Below are 19,681 nucleotides of genomic sequence, written 5' to 3'. Positions count from 1 at the left end.
GAAATGGACACTTGGAGAATCGACAATTGTTTACAGCCCTTGTCTCTTCTGTTGAGAAGCAGTGTTTTCTTTTTTGTTTTCTTCATATTATTTGTTGAACTCTTTTTTTTTTAAAGATGTATTTTATTTATTTGAAAGTCAGAGTTACAGAGAGAGGTAGAAACAGAGAGAGAGGTCCTCCATCCACTGGTTCACTCCCCAGATGGCCACAACAGCCAGAGCTACACCAATCCGAAGCCAGGAGCCAGGAGTTTCTTCCAGGTCTCCCACATGGGTGCAGGGGCCTAAGGACTTGGGCCATCTTCTACTGCTATCCCAGGCCATAGCAGAGAGCTGGATCAAAAGTGCAGCAGCCGGGGCTCATATGGGATGCTGGTGCTTCAGGCCAGGGCTTTAACCTGCTGCACTACAGCACTGGCCCTGTTGAACTCTTATACTTAGTGTAGGGTTAACTTCATGAACATTAAGTTAACTGAAAATAGATTTTTTTTTTTTTTTTTTTTTTAAGATTTACTTACTTACTTGAAAGTTAGATTTACACAGAGGACAGGCAGAGAGAGAGAGGTCTTCCATCTACTGGTTCACTACCCAATTGGTCACAACAGCCGGAGCTGCGCAGATCCAAAGCCAGGAGCCAGGAGCCTCTTGTGGGACTCCATGCACAGGTGCAGGGGCCCAGGCCATAGCAGAGAGCTGGATCGGAAGTAAAGAAGCTAGGATTTGAACCGGCATTCATATGGATGCCGGCGCTGGGGGCCGAGGCTTTACATAATAATCTTTATATAAATTAAGAGTGGGAATGGGAGAGGGAGGAGGAAGAAGGGTTAGAGCATGGGCTGGAGGGAGGGTGGAGTAGGAAGTATCACTATGTTCCTAAATCTGTATATATGAAATACATGAAACTTGTATATCATATATAAAATATTTTTAAAAAATCATAAATTAAAGAAATCTAAAAGCAGAGAGAAGATTTTGAAAGCAGTGAGAGAAAAAACAGCAAAGAGCACACTACAGCACAACCATATATAAATGATGGCTGACTTTTAAGGCATCTTTAAAATTTCAAAACAAAAACCAAAAAATAAAACTTCAAAGCATAGTTCTACATCCAATGGAACTGTGCTAAAATTTGGGTGAAATATCATTTTCAGATTTTTTTAAAAACTCTAATGATCAATCACCAGTAGATAGACCTATACCATAAAAATAAAAATGTTAAAGGTGGTAAGGAGGCTCCAAGATGGCCAAATAGAGGTGTTCACCATTTGTCTATTACCCTACAGAGAAGAACTAAGCAAGTAAATACCTATTTCAAGATGAGTACCCAGGGGGAGAAAACTGGAACTCAGCAGGAAACCTGTAACTCTGTGTCCTTAGGACACAGAGATGATAACCACACAAAGAGCAAAATTTGCCAGCCACAGAGACCTCAGCCCCAGAACCAGGGGGAATATCCACTGTAGGGGAAAGGGTAAGCAGAACCCCAAGAGACTCTATCTCCTGGGACGCTGAACATCAGCAAATTTAGCTACAAGAAAGACCCACAATTGTCACAGACTTGGATTCCAAACAAGGGAGCAAGCTGGCTCCCTCACAACCCTCAGAACAAAGGCTGCAGCAGTTGTGTTGCCATCTTGAGAAAGGAGTCACTGTCTAATTCCATACTACCTTAAGGTCCCCAGTTGTGCACATTCTACCATACCAGATAAAGGGACCACAGAAGCAAAGACCCAAGTAAACCCAGCAGTAATGGTAGCTGCAGTACCTTAGGTCAGGCAGTGTTCTGAACTCCATGGGAAAATTAGTCTACACAACAGGTCCTGCATTCCTTTCAGGAGCTTAGAAATTTGGGAACTATCCACCGCAGACTTGGGCATACCCTGTACTCTCTCTGTCTTCCCAGGACAGTACATCCTAGCCACAGGAGGGGAGCCAGTGCAGACAAGGCTAACCTTGGCCCACCACAGCTCAGTTTCCTAAGCCTGCCCCCACTCTAGGGAGCACAGTTATACATGCACAACCAGGCAGGCTGAGCAGCTCTGCCCAGTGGGCTCTGGCTTTAGTGAACACTCCAGACTCTGGCCCACTGAAGCCCACTGCCATGGCCTTGGTGGATGTGTTTGATCATGCACACAATTACAACTGCCTGCTGCCTTCTCCAGGAGTTCTCAGCATTGGCAAGTATGCTTTTACTCCAGCCCAGTCCAGCTTGAACATGCCCCTGCTTTAGTGGACATGTCTGGCTACCACAACTGCATCACCTGCTGGCTAGTGACTTATATTTGGTGACTACTGTGACTCCAGCTCCAGCTCAGCCTATACACACCCCAGCTTTACTGAGTAATGTATCACCATGCACACCGGCCTAGGCTGCTGGCTGGCAACTTGGCTTTGGAATGCTGCAGACTTCAGCCCCACCTCAGCTAGAATCGCTTTTGGCTTTGATGGATGTGTCTAACCAAGTGCACCTGACTAGGCTGCTCATTCCCATCTCTACTGGCGTCCTACAATGATGAGCACCCTAGAACCCAGCCCCTCCATGACTCAAGCCTATCCCAGCATTGTCTGGTATGCTTGACAGTACACACTGGGGCTACTTCAGCTGTGTAATTTGCTTCTCCAGCTGGCCTCAGCTTTAGTGAGTGCTCAATTTCAGTCCCAACACACCCTGACCCACCTTAGCTTTGGTGTGTGCCGTTGGTATTACCTCCCTTCTCCCACAGATACCTGCTTTAGTGAGTACCCCAGATTCCAATTACACTGGAGCTTATGTAGCCATGGTTAGGTGGTTAGGTGGTTAGGTGGTTAATTGCTCATGGCAGCCCAGGCTGGAGGGGCTGCCTTCTCTAGTTTGCCTTAACTTTGGTGAGCACCCCAGACTCCAGCCCAGGTCTAAGCCTGCCTCAGCTTGATGGGCACAGGTTAAGAAGCACACACCCCATGATCCTGGCCACAACAACTGAGACCTTGGATGCCCCTGCTAGGGCTCAGAGGGTCCCAACCCCGTAATGGCCCTAATTCCAATGCCATCATGAACAGTGGGGTATAGGGTTTAGGGTGCCTACACTTCAGCATTCACCTGAAAACTAAAGTCAAAATAGCCTACCAAACGGACACCTAAAGACACGTCTTCAAGAACAAGTTTTCAATCCACAAAAGCCATCCTTTAAAAATTATATAGATGATAATCGATCATAATGATAGGCTTAAGTGTCAAAGGGATCACATAAACAAGACTAGTGTCTGCTAATAATAATAGAATTAAAAAGGAGAGAACGATTCAACATGGGAAGTGGGATACACAGCAGACTCATAGAATGGCAGATGTCCTAAACAGCACTCTGGCCTCAGAATCAGCCCTTAAGGCATTTGGATCTGGCTTAAAAAGCCCATGAGAGTATTTCAGGCATGGAAAGCCAAGACATTCTGGCAAAAAAACAAACAAACAAAAAACAATAACAACAACAACAACCACCACCACCTAAATGAAAGATCTCTGTGAGATCCCAGTGGAAAGAACGGGTCATCAAAGAAGGAGGTATGTTTCTCTGAAGGGAGAGAACTTCCACTTTGACTATGGCCTTGCCTAAATAAAATTGGTGTTGGCGAACTCAAGAGGTTTCCATAGCCTTGGCAGCTCATGACAAGGGCCTCAGGTGATTACTGACATCATAAATAAGAATGTCAATTGTTAAATCAACAACAGGAGTCAAGGTGCACCTACTCCCCATATAGGATCTTTGTCCTTAATATGATGTACTATGCAAACTAACGGTAAAACTACTAATAAAACAGTACTCTATACTTTGTGTGTCTGTGGGTGCAGTCTGCTGAAACCTTTACATAGTATATATACTAAGTTGATCTAAGTATATAAAGATAATTGAAAATGAATCTTGATGAAGAATGGGATGGGAGAGGGAATGGGAGATGGGATGTTTGCGGATGGGAGGAAGGTTATGGAGGGGAAAATCTGCTATAATCCAAAAGTTGTACTTTGGAAATTTATATTTATTAAATAAAAGTTGAAAAAAAATGATATAGATGACCACCAGATACACAAAACTCAACACATAGATACAAGAAATACAAAAATCAACTCAATATATTGTTGTCAAAGAAATCAAATAGTGCTTTAATGTCAGATATCTGTTTGTTGAAATGACTGATAAAGAATTTGAAGAACAGCTATAAGGTTACTCAAAGAGATACTAGAAAATGCATTTGGAAATTTAAAGAAATTAGTAGGCCAGCGCCGCGGCTCACTAAGCTAATCCTCCGCCTTGCGGCGCCGGCACACTGGGTTCTAGTCCCAGTCGGGGCACCGGATTCTGTCCCAGTTGCCCCTCTTCCAGGCCAGCTCTCTGCTGTGGCCAGGGAGTGCAGTGGAGGATGGCCCAAGTCCTTGGGCCCTGCACCCCATGGGAGACCAGGATAAGTACCTGGCTCCTGCCATCGGATCAGTGCGGTGCGCCGGCTGTAGCGCGCCGACCACAGCAGCCATTGGAGGGTGAACCAACGGCAAAGGAAGACCTTTCTCTCTGTCTTTCTCTCTCTCACTGTCCACTCTGCCTGTCAAAAAAAAAAAAAAAAAAAAAAAAGAAATTAGTGAATCGATGCATGATATGAATGAGACATTTAGCAAAGATATAGAGATCTTGAAAAAGAAACCCTAAAGATGAAAAACTTAGTACGTCCAACTAAATATGTAGTTGAGAGCTCAGACAACAAGCTAGGTCAAGCAGAAGAAAGAATATTTGAACTGGAAGACAGATCTTTTGTAACACCCCAGTCAGGGAAAAAAAAAGAAAGAAAAATATTTGCAGTACTGGAATTTCTGAGGGAAAGGAGAAAAGTTAAATGTACAGAAAACCTACTCAACAAATAGCTGAAATTTTCCTCAATTTAAAGAAAGATACGGGCACTCAAGTAAAAGAGGCCATAAGACCCCAACTAGACATGATTAGAAAATATCACCACAGTGCATTACAGTACAACTCTCAAAAGTGCAATACAGGGGGTTGGTGCTGTGGCGTTATCAGGTAAAGCTGCCCCCTGCCATGCTAGCATTCCCATATGGGCACCAGTTTGAGTCCCAGCTGCTCCACTTCCGATCCAGCTTTCTGCTATGGCCTGGGAAAGCAGTAGAAGATGGGCCAAGTCCTAGGGGCCCAGCACCCATGTAGGAGACCCAGAAGAAGCTCCTGGGCTTCTGGCTTCAGATCTGCACAGCTCCAGCCATTGCAGCCAATTGGAGAGTGAACCAGTGGATGAGAGACCTCTCTCTCTCTCTGCCTCTGCCTCTCTGTAACTCTGCCTTTCAAATAAAATAAATAAATATTTTTAAAAAAAGTGCAATACAAATAAAGAATTCTAAAATTAGTCAGAGAAGATACCAAGTTACTTTCAAGGGAACCCCATTAGATTAGCAAAGTTTTCATCAGAAACCCTACATGGCTAGGTGTTGGGGTACAATAGGTTAAGCCTCTGCTTGGGATGGCTACATCCCATATCAGAGTTCCTAGATCAAGCCTCACTCCTACTTTTTTTCTAAAGCTTTTTTACTTGTTTATTTGAGAGTCAGAGTTACAGACAGAGAGCAGGAGAGACAGAGATAAAAGTCTTCCATCTGCTGATTCATTCCCCAAAGAGCCGCTATGACCGGAGCTGAGCTTATCTGAAGCCAGGAGCCGAGAGACTCTTCTGGGTCTCCCATGCGGGTTCAGGGGTCCAAGCCCTTCGGTCATCTTCCACTGATTTCCCAGGCACATTAGCGGGGAGCTGGATCAGGAGAGGAGCAGCTGAGACTAGAACTGGTGCCCATATGGGATGCTGGCACCCCAGGTAGAGGCTTAACCTACTATGCAACAATGATGGCCCCGGACCTCTACTTTTGATCCAGTTTCCTATTAATGTGCCTGGAAGGCACATAGATCATGGCCCAAGTACTTGGGTTCCTGCCACATTATGGTAAACCCAGATGGAGTTCCTGTTTCCTGGCTTCCCAGCCCTAATTGTTGCTGGCATCTGAGGAATGTGGAAATGAATGGAAGATCTCTGACTCATCTTTTCTTTTTTTGACTCTGCATTTCAAATAAGCAAAACTTAAAAAAAAAATGTATAGGCCAAGAGGAATGGAATGATATATACAAAATTCTGGGGAAAAAAATAAAAAACAATGGCCTTCAAGAATATTTTACCTAGTAAAGCTATCTTTCATAAATGGAGAAATAAAAAATTCCAAGACAAGCAAAACTGGAGGAATTTGACAGCAGTAGACCAGCATTACCAAAGGTACTTAAGGTTATCCCACATTTATAAACAAAGAAAGGCAATTACCACTATGAAAATATACGAAAGTATAAAACCCACTAGCAAAAGAGGAAAGGATAATCAAAATAAACACAAGAAATATTAAAGGAAAACCACAGGACTAAGGCATTTTTTGTCATTAATAACTTTGAATGTGAATGTAAATGAAAAGCAAAAGATATAGACTTTTGATTGTATAAAAATAATAATGTCCAATGACATGTTGCCTATAATAAACTCACTTCAGAAATAAAACAGACTAAACATGAAAAGATGGAAAAAGATATTCCATGTAAATGGTAACAAAAATGAGCTTGATGGATATCAGACAAAATAAACTTTAAGTTAAAATCCCTAAAAACAAAGATGGTCACTAAATAATGATCAAAGGATCAATTCAAAAACAAGATATGCATGCCAGCATTGCAGTACAGGGGTTAAGCCACCACCTGAAACATAGCACCCCATATCAGAGCATCCATTCAAGTCCCAGCTACTGCATTTCTGATCCAGCTCTTTGCTAATGTGCCAGAGAAAGCTGCTGCTGATAGCCCAAGTACTTGGGCTCCTGTCACCCATATGGGACACCTGGATGAAGTTCCAGGGTCCTGGCTTCAGCTTGGCCTAGCCCCAGCCATTGCAGTGATTTGGGGAGGGAACCAGCAGATGTAAGATCTTTTTGGTTCTCTCTCTCTCTTCCCCACTCTGCTTTTAAATAAATAAATCTTAAAAAAAAAAAAAAATGACAATTGTATATTCACCTTATGCTGGACCAAAAATTTTATAAAACAAACACTAGATGTTAAGGGAGAAATAGTTTTCAGTATAATAGTGGGGGAATTTAACACCCCACACTCATTGACAGATCATCCAAACAAAAAATCAACAAAGATAGCTAAGTAACACAACACTATAAACCAAGTGAACTAACAGAAATTTACATTTCATCAACAGCACCAGAGTATACATTCTTCTCATCAGCATACGGACTTTCAAGAATAGACAACAGATTGGGCCACAAAACAACAAACTAAAAAAAAAAAAAATTGAAATCATATAAAATATATTTTCATGGAATATTTTCATTCCATATTTTAATGGAATAAAATTAGAAATCAATGACCAAAGAAACCATACAAATTTATCCAAATGTGAGAAGACTGAATATCAATCTCTTATATGAAAAATAAGTTATTGAGAAAAACCAAAGGAGAAAATTTTAAATTTCTTTAACAAAATGGAAAAACAATGTATCAAAACTTATCAGGTACATTGAGGGGTACTGGGAGGTTGTTTGTAGCAATAAATGCTCACTTCCAAAAAGTAGAAAGATATTAAATGAACAACCTAACAATGCATCTCAAGGACCTAGGCAATAAGAACAAACCAAACCCAGAGTCTACATAGAAGGAAAGAAATAATAAAAATTAAAGCAGAAACCAAATGAAATAAGGTAAGAAATCAAAATATTAAAGAAATGTAGGATTGGGTTTTCTGAAGATAAAATTGCTAGACTAAGAAAAAAAGATTCAAATTAATAAGAAATGAAAAAGAAATATTACAACTGATACACAGAAAAATACAAAAGATAACTAGTGACCAGCATGAACAACTATATACCAAAAATTAAAAAACCTAAGAGAAATGTATACATTTCTAGATATATATATATATATATATAATTTTCCAAAATAGAACTAAGAAGACAGAGAAAAACTGAACAGACCAATAACAAACAATGAGAGTGAATCAGTAATCAAAAGTCTCCAAACTTAGAAAATTCCAAGACCAGATGGCTTCACTGTCAAATTCCACCATAGTTTTGAGGACAAACACCAATCCTTCTCAAACTATTCTTAAAAACTTCAAGGGAAGAAACCCTTTCAAACTTGTCATACAAGGCCAGAATTATCCTAATTCCAAAACCAGCTAAGTTCATGTACATGCACATACATACACAACTATATTAGGTGAAACAAGCCAACACAAAAAGACAAATTACCACATGTTCTCTCTCATAAATGGGATACATATTGAATGCAGGATATTGGGTACTAAAAGAGTAGGGTGAACGTTTATCCGGTTCTGGTGTCTAGCAGCAGAGTGGGATGACTATGGCTCATGATAATGTATATACACCATCCTATATAAAAAACTGAAGAAGAGCTAATAGACTCCAAACACAAGAAACAATGAAAGGGGAAATTTGCTTGGTATTTATGCACTGAAAAGTTGTACTGCACACCTTAAAAATGTGCAAGTATTATATGTTAATTTAAAATTTAAAATCAAACAAACTTTTTTTGTTGTTGACAGGCAGAGTTAGAGAGAGACAGAGAGAAAGGTCTTCCTTTCATTGGTTCACCCCCCCAAAAATGGCCGCTATAGCCGGAGCGCTGCGCAGATCCAATGCCAGGAGTCAGGTGCTTCCTCCTGGTCTCCCATGCGGGTGCAGGGCCCAAGCACTTGGGCCATCCTCCACTGCCTTCCCGGGGCCACAGCAGAGAGCTGGACTAGAAGAAGAGCAACTGGGACAGAATCCGGCACCCCAACTGGGATTAGAACCCAGGGTGCTGGCGCCGCAGGTGGAGGATTAGCCAAGTGAGCCACGGCTCAGGCCCAAACACTTTTTAAATCATAAAATTTTATGATGAAAACAAACCAGAAAATATGCTAAAGGAAGTTTTTCAGGCTGAAAGAAAATGATGTACAGGAAGCAATCAGGAACATTTATGGCTAAACAGAAAAGGATTGTGTATTGTTTTAGTCTTATAGTTTCTATAAATTAACAGTCTCAGCTATATGGATATTTGGGATATGTAGCAATAGGTGGCAGCTCCTGTTTGTCTCCCTGTCTCTCAAATAGATAGTTTTAAAAATTAAAAAAAAAAAAAAGGTATGATTCTTTAAGGTAAAAATTATAATAGCATGCAGGAGGCCCCACATTATATGTTCATTCAATATATAAATACATAATGTATAAAAACAATTGTACAAAGGATAGGAATCAAAAATGGAATGATTCTATTAAGAAGTCCCTATACTGTTTATGTGAAGCAGTACAAAATTACTATAAGGACACTGTAATGAACTAAAGATTCATTTTATAAATCCTTAAAGAAATAGGAAACAAATGCCTATAATTGTGTCAATCAAATAAAACTCATTGCAACACAGTGCATCTGTGTTGGGCTGCTATAACAAATACTGCAGAGCAGGTGCCTGAAACAACAGAAATTCATTGGATTGAAAGCCCAAGAACAAGCTGCTTGCAGGGTTGGTTTCTCCTGAGCCCCTTCTCTTTGGTTTGCAGATAGCCAACTTCTCACCATGTCCTCAAATGGCCATGGCCTGTTCTGTGTGTGCATCCAACCCTGGTGTCTCTCTTACAAAGAAACCAGCCAGACTGGATTAGGACCCACCCATAGAACTTCAGTTAACTTTGGTTACTCGCTTGAAGGGCCTATTTCCAAATACAGTCACTTGAGGTTCAATTTCCACATATGTGTCTGGGGGCAAGGGGAAGGATACAATTCAGTCTATAGCACAGAGCTAAAAAGCCAATAAGTTCCAACATGGGATATTAAATATGTTTGGTTAACCAAAAAGAAAGTAGTAAAAGAGAAACAGAGGAACAAATCCGAGGAGATAAATAGAAAACAAGTGGCTCAATCGCAGACAGAATTTGAAAGCTATGAATAATTAATTTAAACATAAATGCACTAAATATTTAAGGCAGAGATTGTCAGACTCAGACTTGATCAAAAACAAGATACTCCAATATGCTATTCATAAACGCCATGTTTTAAATATAAGAACACAAACAGATGGAAAGTTAAGACATAAAAAGAGATAATACTATATAAACACAAATCATAAAAAGTATAGTTCTTGGGGTGAGCATTTGGCTTGGCAGCCAAGATGTCAGTTAAGAAAGCTGTGTCCTATATCACAGTGCCTGGATTCAAGTTCTGGCTCTGGTTCCTGATTCTGGCTTACTGCTAATATAGACTCTGGAAGGTACCAGATGGTGGCTCAAGTATTTGGATCTTTGCTGCCCATGGAGGAGACCTGGATTGAATGCTCAACTCCCAGTTGGTCTGGCACAGACCCAGCCATTGCAGGCATTTAGAGAGTGAATCAGTTAACAGGAAGCTCACTCCCCAAATGCCTGGGCCAGGCTAAAGCCAGGAGCCTAGAACTCAAACTGGGTCTTCGTAAAGGTGGCAGGCCTCAAGTACTTCAGCTGTCACCTGCTGTGTCGACAGGATGCACACTAGCAGAAAGCTGCACTGGAAGTGGCAGAGCTGGGATGAAAACCAGGCCCTTTGATATGGGATGTAGGTATCCCAAATAGAGCCTTAACTGATACATCAAACACCTGACCTTCAAATTATTTTTTAAAAAAATGGTCAAGTCTTGGTAGCAGACAAAATAAACTTTAACACAAAATATATTACCTACAGATAGAGAGACTTTTCGTAATAATAAATGGACATGACATAAAAAAGCCACAGAATTCAATGAAAATCCAAAAAAAAATCCACAATTAAAGTTGCATAATATTTCTTTCAATAATTGATGGAAAAAGCATAACAAATCAGTCAGAATACAAACATCAATGAGAATATACTGACCTTACTGATATTTACAAAGCACTCTGTGTAACCTTCATGAGGAAGGAACATATGCTGAGCCATAAGACAGTCTGAAGACTAAAATCGTGGGGCCTACGCTGTGGCGTAGTGGATAAAGCCACCAACTGCAGTGCCAGGATCCCATATGGTCACCGGTTCAAGTCCTGGCTGTTCCACTTCCAGTCCAGCTTTCTGCTAGGGCCTGGGAAAACAGTGGAAGATGGCCCAGGTCCTTGGGCCCCTGAACCTATGTGGGAGATCCAGAGGAAGCTCCTATCTCCCAGCTATGAATCAGCATAGCTCCGGCTGTTGTGGCCACCTTGGTAGTGAACCAGTGGATGGAAGACCTCTTTCTCTCTCTCTGCCTCTGCCTCTCTGTAACTCTGCCTTTCAAATAAATAAATAAATCTTTAAAAAAAATCATTTGGCTTAAGAAAAAAAGACTGAAATCATACAGTGTATTTTCTGACCACAACAGAATTACAATTAGAAATCAACAACAAACTCAGCTGTCATGAGTATTTGGGGAGTAATCAGAGGATGGACGATCTCTTTCTGTCTTCTCTTGGTAAATGTTGTTCAAATAAATAAAACTTCAGTTTCAAAGATTTATTTATTTATTTGAAGGCAGAGTTACAGAGAGAGAGATAGAGAGGAAGAGAGACACAGAGAAAGATCTTCCACCAGAAAATGCTGGTTCACTCCCCAAATGTCCACAACAGCCAGGGCTGGGCCAAACAGAAGTCAGGAGCCAAGAACTTCATCGAGGTCTCCCACATTGGTGCAGGGGCCCAAGTATGTGGGCCATCTTCTGCTGCTTTCCCAGGCACATTAGCAAGGAGCCAGATTAGAAGTAGAACAGCAGGGACTCGAATCAGCCCTCATACGGGATGCCAGCATCGCAGGTGGTGGCTTAACCCATTAATCCACCATGCTGGCACCCAGTAAAAAGACAACCAAAGGAATGGGATAAAATATTCCCAATAGGCACACAGATACCCAGCCTGGGTTGGCCCTCCTCTTGCAAATAAAAAAGAGAATCTGGGCTTTATGAAGTATGGGTGGGACAGAGCACAGGCTGATACATGCAGGGAAGGATGTTCAAAATTAGTCATTAAAGCACATGTGTGTCCTCTGGTCTCTTCCTTTTCTTATAGTCACCTGTATCCAACTGTGGGGGTTCCACTCAGATGACCTTATCAAACTCTAATCATTTCCCAAAGACTCCCCTCTAAAGACCATAGTTGGATTACATTTCCCCCTCTTAACACTTCACAGTGAGAATTAAATCCTAACATGAGTTTTGAAGACAAATCATACCAACATACATGGAACATTATTAAGCTTTAAAAGAGGAAATTTCAACAAATGATACAGTATGGATGAGCCTTGAACACATTATGCTACATGAAATAAGTCAATAAAAAATGACAAATACTATATGTATTCATTTACATGAGGTTTCTAGAATAGATAAATTCGTACAGACAGAAAACAGTGGCAGGTATTGTGGCACAGCTTGTTATGTCACCACTTGGGACTCCCACATCCTACATCAGAGTTCCTGGGATTCAGGGCTGCCTCTGTGTTCTAATCCAGCTTCTTGCTAATGGGCTAGGAAGACAGTGGATGAAGGCTCAAGTATTTGAGGCCCTCTCACCCACATGGGAAACTCAGATGTAGTTCTAGGCTCCTAGCTTCAGCCTGGCTCAGCTCTGGCTGTTATGGGCATTTGAGAAGTATATGGGGAATGGATGTTATCTCCTTATCTCTGTTTCTCACAAGGACATTAAAATAAATAATTAATTAATTGATTTTAAAAGAAAGTAGATTAATGATTGACAGTGTATGTGGTAGAGTGGAATGGGAATTTAGTATGTGATGTGTACAAGGTTTCATCTGAGGAAAATAAAAAAATTCTGGAGATGAATGGTGGTGATTTTGTTGTTTTTTAAAGATTTATTCATTCATTTGATAAGGCAGAGTTAGAGAGCAGCAGAGGCAGTGAGAGAAAGAGAAGTCTTCCATCTGCTGGTTCACTCCCTAAATGGCTGCAACAGCTGGAGCTGTGCCGATCCAAAGCCAGGAGCCAAGAGCAGCTTCTGGGTGTCCTACACGGGTACAGAGGCCCAAGGACTTGGACCACCCTCTACTGCTTTCCCAGGCCACAGCAGAGAGCTGGACGGAGGTGGAGCGGCTGGGACTTCAATCAGTGCCCATGTGGGATGCCAGCACTGCAGGTGGTGGCTTCACCCTGTATGCCACAGTGCTGGCCCCAGTGGTGATGTTTTAAGTCATGTGAATATATGTAATGCTGCTGAATGTTACATTTTAAAAAGGATTAGAGTTTTTAAGTTCTACATATTTATCACAATAAAAAGTTTGTTTTAAACCAACTGTTAACCACAGGTCAAATCTATACTTGTAGCTATAACTGATACATATATCTATTTTCCCTACTCATTGTTTAACTGATTAGCTGAAATAACAATGCAATCTTTAAAAGAGACTGAAAACAGGACAAGTCAGGCCCGGCACTGTGGCACAGTGGGTTAACGTCCCGGCCTGAAAAACCACCATCCCATATGTGCACCAGTTTGAGACCCAGCTGCTCCACTTCCAATCCAGCTCTCTGCTAGGGCCTGGGAAAGCAGCAGAAGATGGGCCAAGTTCTTGGGTCCCTGCACCCACGTGGGAGACCGGAAGAAGCTCCTGGCTCCTGGCTTTGGATAGGCACAGCTCCGGCCATTGCAGCCAACTGAGGAGTGAACCAGCAGATGGAAGACCTCTCTCCCTCTCTCTCTTTCTCTCTCTTTCTCTCTCTCTGCCTCTCTTCTCTCTGTGTAATCTCTCAAATAAATAAATAAATCTTCAAAAAAATAAGCTAAAAAAAAAAAACAGAAAACAGGACAAGTCATTTTTGAGCTACATACATACAAGTAGTCCCACTGACTCCTACTGACAGCTAGCCCACCTCAGGAGGATAGAAACTCATCACTGGGCTAGTATATCTATGGATTTTGCCAAGAGTGACAATTACAGTATAAAAAAAATGGACTCCATTTGTTTTTGAGCACCAGGAGCTCTGCTCTTTTATACAAACTACATGTAAGTAACAGAACAAAAATAGAAAACAAAGAAGAGTAACAGGATTTGACATCAGATAAAATTAAACCTAAGAGACAGAAAACAAGAGTCCAGGAAAAATCACATTACAATGGCTTGGGTCAAGGTTGGCTGGTAACACATTCACATATGTTAAGGGAAGAATGAAAGATGTGGTTTTCAGTTTGGATTTGTTGGGCTTGAAGTGTCTTTTGGATAGCTATGAAGAAGTATTCAACAGAGAGATGAACATATTTATGGTATAAAGGCTGGGGAAGTGATCCAGGCTGGAGAGAAACCGTGGGGAGTTTTAGATCACAGAGCACCAGATCAGTCAAAGAGAACTTCAGAAGGAGATGAATGGGGGGACCAGATGGGACATTAGATGTTATGTTAGAAGAACAAAGTGGAGAGATTCAGGGAAGAGAGGAGAAAACATCATTCAAGTCATGAATCAGAGAAAAATTTCCAGGAGATCATGGAGAGCAGTTTCAAATACTGCAAAAGACTCAAGTAAAGCAGACTAAAGAACAGTCTTTGGATTTTACTAGAATTTAAGATATTGCTAAACTTTTATAGAATTGAATTAAGACTATACCAAGTGAGCTAAGGTGCACATGAGCAAAGGACATCTTAGCCTGAAAGTGTAACTTTGGACAGTCTGTGATAATAACCTGCATATATAGACTGAGGGAAATGTATGAAGAATTCTTTAAGGACCTGCAGTGGATAATATATGCTAGATATTCCCAAATCTATCTGTGCATCAATTACAGTCTTCTAAAAGTTATGCAGGACCACACTATTTTGGCAACTCCATAAAAAGACTAGTAACTAATGTGTGTTTTAGTGTAGGTAACTGTTACCACTGAAGAATGCTGATATCTGAGGGTTTATTTCCAAAACAAAAACACTGTCTACTACATCAATGTTACTAGTAAAGACTGTTTCAGACTTCATATCTCATGACTCTCCTCTTAGGGTCAAATTAAATCACCTAATAAATGTGACTCTGGTCTTTCCAGAGATCAATTTGCACTCAACTTAGATGGCTCTAATGTCTTCTAACCATGCTAACTTTACCCTGTTTATGTATACATTCATCTAAGGATGAATTTTATTTATTTTTACTTTTCCATTTTAATTATTGAGACTTTATAACACATCTAAAATAAAATGTAAAGCAAACTGAGGAATAAATAAACAACTTACTGGAGATGTATTCATTTTCTTTGCTCTTGGAACCACGTAGAAGATTCTAGAATCAGACCTGGAAAAGAAGGTGCATAGAGGGACTCATGAGAGAAATGGTGTGGCTTGTTCCTAGGGCAAAACAAGATCATGATAGAAACTAGCTATAATTGTAACAACAAAACAGAACAGAACAGAACAAAGCCTCTCTGTAGAAGAATGAGAAGAAACAGGAAAGACCTCACTGAAAATGCATCCACAATTCTCTCAACTGGCAGAGATAAAGTAGAATCATTAATCTAAGAAAAATATTTATTTGCTATTGAGTTTTTTAAAATTAAAGTTACTGGGCCGGTGCCGTGGCTCAATAGGTTAATCCTCCACCTGTGGTGCCAGCACACCGGGTTCTAGTCCCGGTTGGGGAGCCAGATTCTGTCCCGGTTGCTCCTCTTCCAGTCCAGCTCTCTGCTGTGGCCCGGGAAGGCAGTGGAGGATGGCCCAAGTCCGTGGCCCTGTACCCGCATGGGAGACCAGGAGAAGCACCTGGCTCCTGGCTTCAGATCAGTGCGGTGCGCTGCCCGCAGCATGCAGGCCACAGCGGCCATTGGAGGGTGAACCAACGGCAAAGGAAGACCTTTCTCTGTCTCTCTCTCACTGTCCACTCTGCCTGTCAGAAAATAAAAAATAAAATAAAAGTTACTGTGAAGAAATAATTTAAACTTAAATTTAAGTACACTAAAGAAACATATGTCACTAAAATTTACATTATAGAAAGATACTTTTGTGGTACTATTTTACTGTCAATACAGATGTGCCACAGAGGACTACATATTACTCTTTCCACTAGAAAGTTTTTGTACATCGAAATTCCGTAGGAAGTATGCATCCTGCAACCCAACACTTTCACCCACAATTGTGTACAAGAAAAGTACATATAATGTGTACTACTGTAGTACACTTTTTCAGAAATAGCTCTAAATGACACATCTCCCTGTATCCATGCCTTCACCTAGGCCCTCCAAAGAACGACTTTCACTTGCTTTACCCAATGGGACATCAGTAAATGTGATACACAGTTTTGAAAAGCATTTGTTTTTAGGGATTTCATTTCTTAGAATACCGTTACCTTGTGAAGAGCATGAGGCTTGCCTGTTGAAAGCACAGGGCCTAGCCAAGAGACAGCACAAAGCACAAGACACCTGAGTGAAACCATCTTCAAGGAGCCAGCCTAAGTCAAGACACCAGATGACTAAACCCTCACTTGTAAGTCCAGGCAGCACAACAGAACTTGCCCAGCTAGCACACTCCAAAATGCAAACTGGTAATTACAAATAAAGTGGTTATTTTTTAACCCAGTAAGCTTTTTGAGATTTGTTACACATCAAATGCTGATACTGGATAAGAAGGGAAAGAGAATTGAATCACAAGCCAACTACAATAGCCAGAACTTCACAATCACATGTAGAGGCTTTCATTAACATGATAAATGTCAACCAGATGGATCTCAGCGTGGCTGTTGGCAGAGAGGCCATGTGAGTCACACAAAAAAAACTGGAACTCATAGGCCTATGTTTCATATTTTTATTTATAGGTGAAATTATATTGTTTTATTTATATTTTAAGAAACTAGCAGTAAAAGTGTGATTCAATTGAATTTTGCATTTTTAAAAATAACAGAAAATAGGCCCATAGTAATATGCTATAGCATTTATGATTTTTAACAACAGAAAATGATACAAGTAGAATGACTTTCCCACTAACATTAAATGAGAAAAACCAGTAATTATAAACCTTTTGAGCTCTCACAATCCAAAGAAAGTGAGGAAAAGGGACAGGTATATTCAAGACAAAGTCTTCTAAAACATGTTCTATGCTGACTGCAATTCCTTAAATTGATCTCAAAACAACCATGAGTTTTGAACTAATTATGGAAAACTAAAGAACAGACAAAATGTTACAGTGGCCTGACATCTGCAAACTATGTGAAACTTGTCAACTCGCTTATCTCCTGGAGCCTAATTTATCTCATCTTTTTATCAGGCAGAAGCACCTCACTCCTATCCTTCCAAAAAGAACTATCAGGTTAGAGATGGAGGGAGCATTAGCATATCTCTAGACACCAAATGTGGTGACAGACTAGGTTTGGGAGAGGGCCAATTCTGGAAATAGTGAGGGCAGAATGAAGCAATCAGAGTGTTAGAGAACAAGGCAGACAGATTCTCAGATGTTAAAGGTTATCCCTCACTCAAGGCCACACCCTCAGGACCGCTCTAATAAGAATGCTTCCTAGGACCCTTGCCCTTCCTCGTCATCCCACTCTCTCTCCCTTCTGAAAGTTGGTACAAACTTTGCAATATTACTCAGTCTCTGAGTACGGATGACACAGGGTAGTACCACTCATGTCCTAATCAGGGTAGGATCGGTAATTGCGTGTGCCATCACCTTTCTGGGACTCTCGCTTCTGTGAAGCACTAGGAAGAGGGTGTGGGGCAGAGGGGCGTTCACTCAGGTGGAATTCCTGTTATGGAGCTCCTTCCGCACACAGAATAAGGACAATGTTCCAATGGAAATGGACCAATCATCCACCACCCCGCTCTCCCTCATGGAACTCACTGTCACTGGAAACTGGAAAGGGACCAGAAACTTCACTTGCTGGACAGACGCCACGAAACGCCGCAAATGGCAACTGCCACAGTGAGACTCCATCTGTACACACACCAACATGATTTCTCGGGGATCCTGGCGACATTCACTAAGCAGATGGGTAAACTGACGGCATACAGGTCACCCACAGGATCCCTACGTGTCAGAGCTGGAACGTGGACACCCCCAGCCTGCCGCCATCTTAAACAGATCACCCCATTAGCGGAGCCTCTGGAAACAGACTCTGCACCCCGGGCGGCACACACAAGGCCCGCTTTCTGGCGGTGCACCATCTCCTGACAAAAGTGAGCACTGAAATCAGTATGAGTCACTCCTTCCTCAGCTCGGAACCCGAGTACCCTGCCGCTAGTGACACCCTCCCAGACCCTACCCGGTCCGCGGCACACATCTGCCTGTCACGTCCCCCTGCCTGAGACTCACCAACTTTCCTATTCCCACCAAGTAAGACACCCGTTCTGGCCGCTCCCCAAGACTTCCGGCGGGCTGTGGAGCTCCTCTTGCACCCTCGTACCGATCGTCAAGGACACAAAGCCCAAGCTCGGTGCCAGCAAAGCAGCGTGTGCAGCGCCGCAGCATCCGGAATTTGTCAGAGGAAGATGGTGGGAGTGGGTGGAGCAGCACAAGCGCAGAAGGAACCCAGAGGAGCCTTCCCACAGTCCTGAGCTGGTGATGTCATGGAAGGCGAGACTACATTTCCCACAATCCCTGGCGCCCCTTTGTTAGGAAACAGGGAGAGTGATTTGTGTGTTTCCTGGGGTGGTCAGCCTCAGCTGTGGCTGTCTGGAGACCAGATGTGAAACGGGAGAACTGATCTCTGCCCGTGTGACAACCACATCGAATTCCGGCTGTTTATTAATTCCTGGTTTGAAAAATCCACGTTGGAAAGAACTATGCTATGAGACCTCTGGGTGGAGTTTTTGATAATTGTCACTAGCTTATTTTTTTTTTTTTAAGTTCCGATCTTGATATTGTTTACAGACCCACGTTTACTTATTACAGATGCTTCCTAAATGACTATGTTTAAAATACTTAGCACGAAACTGATACTCCTACGGAAAACTGACTTCTTGCATTTTTAAAAAGATTCTTGATGTTTTTGGCATCGTGAATAAGATGCTGTTTGGACGCCTGCATCCCCTATCAGAGTGCCTGGGTTTGAGTCCTGCCTTTGCTCTTGATTCCAGATTCCTGCTAATATGCACCCTGAAGGCAGTAGGTGATGATTTGGGTACCTGCCTCCCTCGTGGGAGACCCAGATTGAGCTCCTGGCTCTTGCCTTCAGGGGGTCATATCCTATAGCTGGGAAAACTATCCTACTGCTCATCACTAATGAAAATCGGTGGTCAAGTACCTGCGACTTCTGATCATGTTTTGTACGAATTTAATTCATTAATATATTCTTTTTAAAAGGCATACACATAAGATTAATGTCACCTTTCCTCATGATCCCTACCTCTCAACTGAATTTGCTCAGAACGTAGTCCTAGAAAAATGTAATCTGGGCAAGAAGAGAAAATGACAATGTCTAACCACATCATGGATGTTAGACCCCCAACTAGCAGCTGGCAGGAGCGGGAGCCCTAATTTCTTGACTGTACCTGTGTGGAATTAAGTTTCCATTATACTGTGTTGGGAAAGTGGGGGGAGGGGGCAGGTCTGGATTCACGTATCACTGAAATCCTACACTTTTACTGAATCTCAGTGGATTTTTCTCAGAAAATATTTCATTTCCTATATATCCTTGAGACCACCTTTGAGACTAAGTATTTTTG

General features: G+C 41.7%; 1 protein-coding gene across 5 annotated transcripts in view; it reads right to left on the bottom strand.

Moving 5' to 3' along the window:
• Window positions 1-19,681, bottom strand: part of LOC100351380 (uncharacterized) — a 69,940-nt gene that overhangs the window by 25,095 nt on the left and 25,164 nt on the right. For 2 of the 5 annotated variants that reach the window (XM_089335194.1, XM_089335195.1), the window contains exons 1-2: window positions 18,330-18,594; window positions 15,267-15,324 (exon numbers count right to left, since the gene is read on the bottom strand). Coding sequence is in view for 2 of the 5 variants with exons in the window: in XM_008252432.5 (XP_008250654.1) it covers window positions 15,267-15,281 (15 nt within the window). In the remaining 3 variants the exon portion in view is untranslated. Of the gene's footprint in view, window positions 1-15,266; window positions 15,325-18,329; window positions 18,595-19,681 lie in introns of those variants that run through there. The other 3 variants (XM_051830198.3, XM_089335196.1, XM_008252432.5) reach the window with 2 other exon arrangements.

This window comes from Oryctolagus cuniculus, chromosome 6, assembly GCF_051225735.1.
Source record: "Oryctolagus cuniculus isolate XC-2025 breed Fujian yellow rabbit chromosome 6, ASM5122573v1, whole genome shotgun sequence".
Taxonomy (NCBI): Eukaryota; Metazoa; Chordata; class Mammalia; order Lagomorpha; family Leporidae; genus Oryctolagus; species Oryctolagus cuniculus.
The sequence above is the reverse complement of the archived record's forward strand: the minus strand, read 5'-3'. Positions and strand labels throughout refer to the sequence as shown.